General features: G+C 49.4%; 1 protein-coding gene across 1 annotated transcript; it reads left to right on the top strand.

Annotated features, from left to right (window-relative positions):
* prdm1b (PR domain containing 1b, with ZNF domain) lies at positions 1–9,845 on the top strand (the record flags this gene model as incomplete). The annotated part of the gene is made up of 6 exons (XM_084455136.1): positions 1–174; positions 4,014–4,133; positions 5,669–5,912; positions 7,802–8,682; positions 8,800–8,928; positions 9,276–9,845. The coding sequence occupies 6 exons, from the start codon at positions 1–3 to the stop codon at positions 9,843–9,845; spliced, it is 2,118 nt and encodes a 705-aa protein (XP_084311262.1).
* Positions 9,846–10,404: the final 559 nt, after the last annotated feature.

Here is a 10,404-nt window from a genome sequence, read left to right on the forward strand (position 1 = left end):
ATGAAGCTGAAGACAGAGCAAGCAGATATGAGTGAGTGGAAGGAGGCAGACTTCGCCCTCAACTGTACCTACATCGTACCAGACCAGGCGTCGGAGCCCTGCTTCAGCCTGCCCCAAGCCATGACCTCCATCCCCAGGAACCTCACCTTCCTGCACAGCAACACCAACAACGAGGTAAGACAACGACAACAACAACAACAACAACCATAAACCCAAACTTAGGCCATGTTATGCACTCGTATGCATTGACCGTATGTATTGCATGCTTAGGGATGTTGTTCTAATGATTGTATTGGCCATTGCTTATGACGTCACTTTGATAGCCACAGTGTCTAGACATTTTATTTGGTTGTGCATTAGAGTAAAAACTCTAAACTCTAAAACTATGATTTTATGTGAATCCATCGCCCTGGGTGAGTGAAGGAGTGTCAACCCTAGGTCAGGGGTCATGTCTGAAGCCATGGTCAGATATGGAAGACAGTGGTCTGGCCTGCTGTTTCCAGTGCCTATTTCAGTCCTGTTCAGTGTCTGACAGTGACCCCTGTCTCAGAAGGCAAAGGTGTGACGGTCTAAGCCTCTTTCACTAGAAACCGGGGCAGTGTTACACACACACACACACACACACACACAAACACACCTACATGCACTCACACGCACACTTGTTGTCAGAGATCACCCACTTCTGAGCCCTGTAATCTCATCGTGACTTCCCCTAAGTCCGTCCACCCCCCCCCCCCCCATCATCAGGTGAGTCAGGCGCCGACACCAACATCCCCCAGGAGTCTGTGTGTCAGGCAGTCAGCTGACCGGGGCGCCGCCCCGTGAGTCAGCGGCAAGAGCCACCTGTCAGGACAAGACGGTTTAACGGACTTGGCAGCCTTCACCTTTCCATCGCCCTCATAGAAAGAGCTGACTGTCGGCCAGGTCCGCAGTGGAAAAGACGTGCGGCGTCACGGGATCCGTGTCTTTTCAAAGCGAACGATGCCAAGGGGAGGGAACAGGAGCTCGCCCTCGGCGGTGCGGTGCCGGTCAGCTTCTCGTTACAGGTCACTCTGGTCACTCTTCACACTCCTTCCTGCAGTCGAGGGCCGGCCTTCCAGGTTCCTCATTTTGCGCTCTTTTCGAGGGTGCGCTGCCTGTTCCTGCTTTGGTCTTGCTGCTCTCTCTGCCCAGTCCTAAGTAGCCTCGCGTCAACTTTCCATTCGCTTGGCTTCCGGTCTAGAGCCCGCTGGTATCCTGTCGCGCGAACGCCGAATCGAGCAGCCTAGTCGCGCCATTCGCTACGAATTACAATAAAACATGGACATGCCAAACGAAGTAACCTATTCCAGAAGACATTCTTGCGGCATCGCATCGTAGCAACCACAACTGCAAAGCAAGTAGGCCCCAGGCTAGTCCTGAGAGGTGTGAAAACTGACACATCTGACACACTTCCCCAACACATGCAGGCAGGCAAGCACACACACACACACACACACACACACACACACACTTTTAAAAAGCATAAAGGGATGTAGCATGTTACATACACATGCCATGACTACGGTTACATGTCTGCGCACATGTGTGTGCATAATCAAAATGTGTATGTTTGCCGTTTAGTTGAGGTTCACGGTTAAAACGTGACTCATTAGTTACATACAGGTACAGTATGAGTTTGCACTTGTGTGTTCGAATATTACTATAATACTCTATCACACTTTCACAGCACAAACTCTGCTGCTAGGTCTGTGCATGCAACGCATAAAACCATACACACACAACCACACACACACATACACACACGAAAAACCACACGCACACACACGCAAAACTACACACACATACACACACAAAACCACACACGTACACACACTAACACACACACACACACACACACACACACACACACACACACACACACACACACACACACACACACACAAGAACTGATACCATATACTATAGTTGGTCTCCTCCATTCCATTCCAATGTATTGATCCCCAGGGGGAAATTTAGAATTTGTTTCTCTTCCTCATAACGCAGTCATGCATACATGTATTTCTGTTTCTGAGTTTTGGTCTATACATTGGGAAATCCATTGTCGGACATTTCAGAGAGATAGGAAGTGTGTGTGTGTGTGTGTGTGTGTGTGTGTGTGTGTGTGTGTGTGTGTGTGTGTGTGAGTGTGTAAATAGTAAATGATAGCACAAATCACACGGTTATAATGACACCATGCCAGAGGTTGAGTGTGAGTGAAAACAAAACCCTGTATGGTAATTGAAACAAATCCATCTTGCGGCAGAGAGACAGTTGGGACTTCTCGCCTACACAATGATGTTGTTGACATTTCATTTTTGATTCGAATCACTTTCTAGTCACGTTTCCCAACCAGATACCAAACATTCCACAGTGACCTTTAATGAGTAGGACTGTCACGCCCAATGTGGCCAGTCCGAAATAAAGAAACAAATACACATAATAAATGCATGTAACACGTGAAGACAGACACACACTTGCACGCAAACACAAGGATATAAAAAAACAAAAAACAGAAACAAATACTGTACACCACACGCTGGCTTAAACACATAAATGGATGGATTTAGTCAATCTAAGGAGAAGGGGGCAACATCCTCCACCCCCCTCTACTGATCCTGAAGCGTGCTGGGAGGGGGGGGGCTATGAGAGGGGGCACGTGCCAGATGGGGCGTGGGGTGTGTGTGGAGGGGGAGGGGGAACTGGGTTAAGCTCCAACGATTAACTTTCGTTTGGGGCGGGAAGCATCACCGTACCCAGGCAGCAATTACGCGGCAGTGTTTCTGAGAGGGGGCAGTTTGTACGGGGGAGTAGGATGGGGAGGGGTAAGGTGAAGCCCAGTGGCGTGGGTCCAGCCAAGAGGCCATTCATCCCCATCCCCCCCCCCCCCAGCTTTCTTTGACCTTGCCGAGCGGTCATCTAAACGGCTGCCCTGCGCTGGTCGCTGGCCACGCGACGCCGGCGCCGCACAATGTCCCTGTCACACTCGTTCTTGTCTTATCAAACCCCCCCCCCCCACACACACACACGAACACACACACACTTTGTTGCCGTCTCTCCCTCCCTGCCCTTGCTGAAGCCCTGGAAATTTTTTATTCAAGTTTGCCGGAAAATGTTTGGCTGGTTGTATCACCGTTCAGGATATGCCGTGTGAAAAAAGGGACGGTTTGGGAAGTGCTGATGAGACGGTAGAAAAAATTCCCAGACAGTCCCTGGACTTTCTACCGCCTGTCTGGTCTCCTGTGGAGACAGGAACCAAACTACGGTTCCCAGTACACATCAAACACTTCTGTCCCTCCTCCAGCTCCCAGCCCCTTCAGACAGAGCAACCTGTCTTCTCTGATTCTTTTGTAAAACCAATAAAATATGTCTGAAATGGACTGTAAAACTAAAGATATTGATGGCAGTCATGTTCAGTACTCCGCTTCACCACCGGTGGCAGCGGTAGGATGAGTCAGCTGGCACCGAGTGATGGCTTCTCTGGCTGTACAGTATCTGCGTGCCTATGACAGGACAGCCGGTCAGTAGGACAGGTCAGAGAGAAAGTTTAATTCCCTTCATCAGTTTAACTCATTAGACCAGGAACTGGGTCACATTAGGACTCTTACCTAAGGCTACTCCGGATGGCTGTTGGCTAAATGCTTGACCTGTAACTTACAACAACACTCTGACTGTCATACTGATGCCTGATCTGTAATTATTGATTGATTTGAATTCAATAAAAAAATAGAAAAGTATTGGTTGGTTTTAGATGGTGATACCATTTCAGTGTGTCTCAACACAATGATTGATTGATTCTGTGATGTTATGTTATTTTTATTTATTATGCGCCCCCCAACCAGCTGTTACATCAGCCCGGGGCGCAGCCCAGGTACAAAGGGAGACAAACAAAAACAAAGGACTGCAAACAGAGATCAGTGTTCATTGATTTACTGATGTATTGATGGATGACGTGTTATTTATTTACTGATATTTTGATGGGTTCTGTTTCCCAGGTGACGGGGGTGTTCAGCAAGGAGTACATCCCCCAGGGAACCAGGTTCGGCCCCCTGCGGGGCGACATCTACACCAAAGACAATGTCCCGAAATATGCCAACAGGAAGTACTTCTGGAGGGTGAGTTAAAGTTTCCCAAGTGAATATCTGGGAACAGGCTAGGATGTTGGAACGACACACGCACACACACGAGTACACTTACATTGCACCACAAAGTAAAGTGACATCATGAACATTCAGCGATGCACGGTAGGCTACAGTAGGCGATACCGCGGTTGAAAAGGGGAAAGACTGTACCTACATATCACACACACCGCTGTGAGAATCCTCACACGACAGACCTCAATTCAAGGATAGGAGCCAGGATAGTTTCACATCGAGTTGCCGACCGCGTCCTGTGAGGAAACGGAAAGGCGCCACATCGGCCCGGAGTTTTGGCCAGATCGTTGGGGAAGCGGTGGACACACACGCAACACTGAAACGGTTACACAGCTTTCCTGGCACTTAAATCCCATTCTACTTGTCAAGCAACGCCCCCCTCTTCACTCACACGCCAACGCACGTACACGCATCCTTGACACTCTTCCGTACTCTTGTCCTGCCTTTCTTTCTCTTTATTGTAATTTCTCTCCCAGCGGGGTAGGGACTGTGTCATCTAGGAGTTTTTTTTTTTTGTGAGTCGTTTCCTCTCATGACTTTTCCTGTAAGATTTCCTCACGGCAATTCCTTTCTGGCTGCCGTAGTGAAAGTGTGACTCGCTCACAAAAGAATGCCAACACGCTCCCACAGGTGTGGCTGTGGGGGCCTGACGGTACTTGTGTGTGTGTGTGCGCGTGTGTGAGTTTGTGTGCGCGTCTCTGTGTGTATGTGGACGTTTGTGCGCGTGTGTGTGTTGGGAGGGGCGGGGTGTGTGTGTGTGGGGGGTGGTGGTACAGCATTTGATTGACAATTTGATACATGAGGAAATATTGTGGACATGCCTAGGACTGACCGTAAAGGTGCTTCCTCATTAGAAACATAGGTGCCCGGGGGAGAGAGAGATGAAACCACTCCCCGTTCTCTCAGATGTGCTGTGGGAGAGTGTGTGGGCGAGTTGAGAGGCCACACCCACTCGTGGTGCTCACGATAAAAGCTGTGACAGTAGTCCAGGACATACACAAACACACATCGGACACAGGACACTCACACACACACACTCTTGGAAATTAAACAGGTGGTACTTACAGCAACTGAAGGTTCCAGAGATTATAGAACATCTAACTCTATAGTACATGGCAGAGGTGATCTATGCTTTCTATACTGTATCTATGTTTTTATATCTATACTTCTATGTCTCTACTCTAGTATTGTGTTCAGTACTGTGTACAGTTGTCAGCTCAGTGTTAGCCTACGCTGATCTGTAGGACATCAATAATAATGTTTAATTTTGATGATGATTATGATGATGATGAATGATCAATGATCAATTTGATGAATGATGATGATGAATCTTCCCCCACGGGGATTATTAAAGTATCTATCTATCGATCGATTATGATAACGATAACAATGACGATGATGACGGTGTTTGGTTTTTGGACCACTGCGATGAGGGGGGATGTCTACAGCGGTGCATGTGTCCATCTGTGTATTCACACCCTCCTCCTCCCCCTCAGATCTACAGTGGAGAGCAGCTACACCACTTCGTCGACGGCTATGATGTCGACCGCAGCAACTGGATGCGGTACGTCAACCCGGCGCGCTCGCTGGCCGAGCAGAACCTGGTGGCGTGCCAGAACGGCAGGGACGTCTTCTTCTACACCATCCAGCCCGTGGAGCCCCAGCAGGAGCTGCTGGTGTGGTACAGCAGGGAGTTCGCCCAGAGGCTCTGCGGCCAGCAAGGAGACGAGCGCCGGCAGAGTGAGTGAAGCTGCCCTTGTGATGGAAAGTTGTTACAGCATGTGCTGGTACTTTACTGATCTTGAAATGGCACTGTTACCGCATCAAAAGACAACACAATCCAGACTAGATACAACCCTGCTATGTATATAGAGATAATGTATATAGAGATAATGGGCATCATTGACTTGTCTGGGCCCATGCTAGTTGTGCTCAACGAGTTGCTCTACACTTCTCCAGTTCATCCAGCTGTTTTAGTAAATTCCAACCCTCTTCAATCTCTGCATCCTCTGTCCTTCCCTCTCTGATCATACCCTCACTTTCAATCTTTATCAGACAAGTTGTCTTAGGCTCTCATGTGAATGCTGTTTCCATCTACTGTAGTACCTGTCTTGTTATGTATATTCAATGTCAATATTTCCCCCCAGATCTTTATTCAAGTAATACTTTATATTCAGCTGAGACACTGCCAGAGAGCCAGAGCAGAGGTGTAAAATATGAGGCGAAACTCTTTCTCTTTAGTTGGGTCTGTAATATCTATTTCTAAATCAGATAAAAGGAGATACATCTCTACAGTATTTGAAGCATGTGTATCTCTACTACGTAACAAAAATAGCAGCTTTTCAACAACCGCAATGATTATATTCTTGAAAGGACTTCCCAACGATAACAGCTGATTGTATCTTTTAGAACAAACGAACAGACTCGTTTGAAAAACGATTTCCTGTCTATTTTCAGCACAAAGGGAAGAAGATAATACCTGAGTCATGTCACACTGCCTAGCCTACTGGCTGCTGGGCCAATCATGTCACCTACACACACAGACCATCCCTTTTAAACAACACTTGGGAAATCTGAAAGCAGAGGATAGGGAAAATCTCAAATGAGATGACCTATAGTCACACTCTGGGTAGTGAGTCATGGTAGTATCAGCAGATTCAGTTGTGACGGGCCTAATTCACACAGATGACACATGTTGCCAGTGAGTCTGGTGTGATTCCCACGTGAGTGTTATCTTAGGATCACTACCTCACTGGAGTAGCCTATAAATAGGCTAATAGTGCAAAGTCATTCATGACTAATGCAGGGATGACTCTGTGATATATATATATATATATATAGGACTAATCAAACAAAAACTTGCATCTTAGGCTATAGTTAGAAACCTCAAAGCGGGATGTTCTCCTTTTACGTAGGCTATGCTTTGTTCCCGACCGTTAAAAAAACAAAAACTGCATGAGCTAGTACTGTAGGCTACTCCCGAAACCGGTTTAGTTGACCTGAAATAGGGTTCCTGTAGGCTACTTCAAAGGGATATTAAAAGTTTGAAAATAATTTAATTAATAATTTCTATATCCTAAACAAGCTATTTCAAAAGGGACAAATCACCACACGTTTTCATTTCTGAAGAGAAGGCACCGGTGCCGTCACACACCTTTACGGTGAAAACGTCCCCAGAATGAAACAGACTAATTATTTCACCAACGCTCAAAAATGAGACACACTCCCACACCCTGAACACACGCACTTATCAAATCGAAAACACTACTATCAGCGAGCTTCAAACAGAAAGTATGATTTCTCTGAAGTGTCATTTAAAAACTGAAACCATTGCCGTTTACCATCAGTGTCGGAACGGATGTGTGCGTGAGCGTTGGTGCGGCGTGTCACTCACTACCTATCAATTCACCGCTCATTAGACCGTGCACTTTGTCCTTCATTGTTCAGCGGAAAGTGCCGCTATAGCGATGAGTGAATGAATATAAATTGCAAACAAAAGAAAAGAGCGATTGTTAAATGTGTGGATTATAGTAGGCTATAGCCTAATTAAATTGCTCTTGTCTGTTACCCAAACAAACTGCTCCCTTTACTGGCTCATTTGGATGCGTTTCCTTCCCTGTCTGCCACAGAACACGTGAGCGGAGATGAGCGCGAGCAGGAGTTCACCAAGCAGCACTTACCTCAGCAGACCTGGCTCCTGGAAAAGAAGGATGAGGTAAAGGAGGAGGAAGGAGAGGAGAAGATTGACGTGGAGGTGTTGGAGAGAGACACCCCCCCCGACACGCCCGATGACCAGGTTATGGACTTCAGCAAGAAGATGGGAGAGGTGGAGACGACGGAGGACCGGGGGACCGTCCCCTCCCCTCAGCCCGATCAGACAGAGCCCGTCCTGGGCACAGCGCACCCCTACAGCTTCCCTGACCGCCATCTCTCTGCCCCTCCCCCAGACAGAGACTTCCACCTCCATGGTCTCTACAGCCACAGGCCACACCCTCTCTATGCCTCCTCCAGACCCCTCCAGACCCCCTTCCCGCTCCTGCCCCCCTACAACCCTCACTACCTCTTCCACCCACAGTACTCCCCACCCTTCCCTGGAATGCTGCCCTCTAGAGGCCCCTTCCGGTACAGCGGCTACCTCGGCACAGACGGACTTCCATACCCCTCCATGGGCCAGCCGGTGTCCCTGCCCTACCCTCCGCCTTCCCAGGGCGGCCTGAAGGAACGTCCCCCCAACATGTCCCCTCCTCTTGGGGCGCCCGCCACACCGGAGCTGTCCCCCCCTCTGCCCAAGCCCAGCCTCCAGCTCCAGACGCCCCAGCAGCCCCCACCTCCCCTCGGCTGTGAGGAGGCCATGAACCTCAGCGTGGCACCCACGCCAAAGAGAAGCCCCTCGACATGCTCCGCCCCCGGGTACAAGTCCCTCCCCTACCCCCTGAAGAAGCAGGATGGCAAGATCAAGTATGAGTGCAACGTCTGCCTCAAGACGTTCGGACAACTGTCCAACCTCAAGGTGAGGGTCAGTTACTTAGTTCGCCTGTCACCTCTTATTCCTAGAATGGTGTGTGTGTGTGTGTGTGTGTGTGTGTTCGTTCTATTACTCATCTCTCTCCATGTCTTGTCTGTGCAGGTACACCTGAGGGTTCACAGTGGAGAGAGGCCGTTCCTGTGTAACCTCTGTAAGAAGAACTTCACCCAGCTAGCCCACCTCCAGAAACACCACCTGGTCCACACTGGAGAGAAGCCACACGAATGCCAGGTGGGTTGGGTACTGTACGCGTGCCGTTTTAATTAACTGCCTTTGTTGCCTTCACACACACACGCACACACATAAACACACACACATACACACACACACACACACACACACACACACACACACACACACACACACACACACACACACTGCGTACTGGTGTACTGTGTCAGGCTGCTGCGTCTATCTAACAGGTGCTATAGAAACCCGCAGAATGTGACTGGAAGAAATCTGTCACCACCATTCTGATATAACTACTGCAACATTACCCCCAGCTAACTTCTCCTCTTCCCTCTCTCTCCCTCCCTCCCTCCCTCTCTCTCTCTCTCTCTCTCTCTCTCTGTCCTCAGGAGTGTCACAAACGTTTCAGCAGCACCAGCAACCTGAAGACTCACCAGCGTCTTCACTCGGGCGAGAAGCCCTACGAGTGCAAGCTGTGCAGCACCAAGTTCACCCAGTACATCCATCTCAAGCTGCACCGCCGGCTGCACGGCGCCCGCGAACGCCCCTTCCGCTGCCCGCTCTGCGCCCACGCCTTCCTCCATCGCTTCTCGCTCCGCGTCCACCAGCGCAGCTGCTGCCCCGCCGACGCCCCCGGCCACGCCCACGAGCACATCCGCGAGCTGGTGGAGCGCTTCGATGCCAGCCAGGAGGCCGACGCGCTCCCCGAAGGGGCGGGGCCCGTCCAGGTGGAGGAGGCGGCGGCCCGCTGGGTGGGGAGGAGCCTGGAGGGGCGCGAGGGGAAGGAGGACCAGAGAGAGGCCAGTAAGCTGCTCAAGGCGCTGACGGTGGCCATCAACACGCCTGCCCCCGCCCCCGCCGTCGCCCCCGCCTCCCACAGCCCATCTTCGGCCTATCAGGAGAGGGCTAGCGTGGTGCACTTGTGCAATCGGCCAAATGTGAAGACAGAAGGACAGTAGTGGAAGAATAGGAGGGATTTGGTTTTAGAGGGGCGGGACGAAAAGGATATGATGGACATTTTGAGGATCCTGTGAACTCGTAGAGAGTCCCTTAGTGGTGCAGAGAACAATCAATAAAACAAAGAGAGACTTCGCCAAAAACCTCAGTTTCACCTGTGTTTCAACACGATGAAGACAAGGAGAGACTGTTGTAACATGCCAATGAGAGCCTCACCAAAAGAAGACCATTCCAAAGACTTTGTATTCAGCGATTGCACTTCCACCTTGACTCTACTCTTCTCTAGAAAGAGAGAGAGGGAGAGAGAAAGGGTGTTTTTTCTTGAAGCTGTGAAGTACTTGCAACTGCTTTCACTCAGGTTGACTTATCATGTGTTACTTTGCTATACCTTAACTTATTTTCGGAGAATTTTGCTAGTGTGTATTATTCCTTTGAGTAATTATTTTTCATGTTAGTTTGTTTTTGGTACATGTATTGTTCAAAAGACTGAACAATAATACGGACCTCACTTGTTCGTTCTTTAGGAGAGTGACTATGCTGCAGTGTACAGACGCTGTGACC

This window comes from Borostomias antarcticus, assembly GCF_949987555.1.
Source record: "Borostomias antarcticus genome assembly, chromosome: 21".
Lineage (NCBI taxonomy): Eukaryota > Metazoa > Chordata > Actinopteri > Stomiiformes > Stomiidae > Borostomias > Borostomias antarcticus.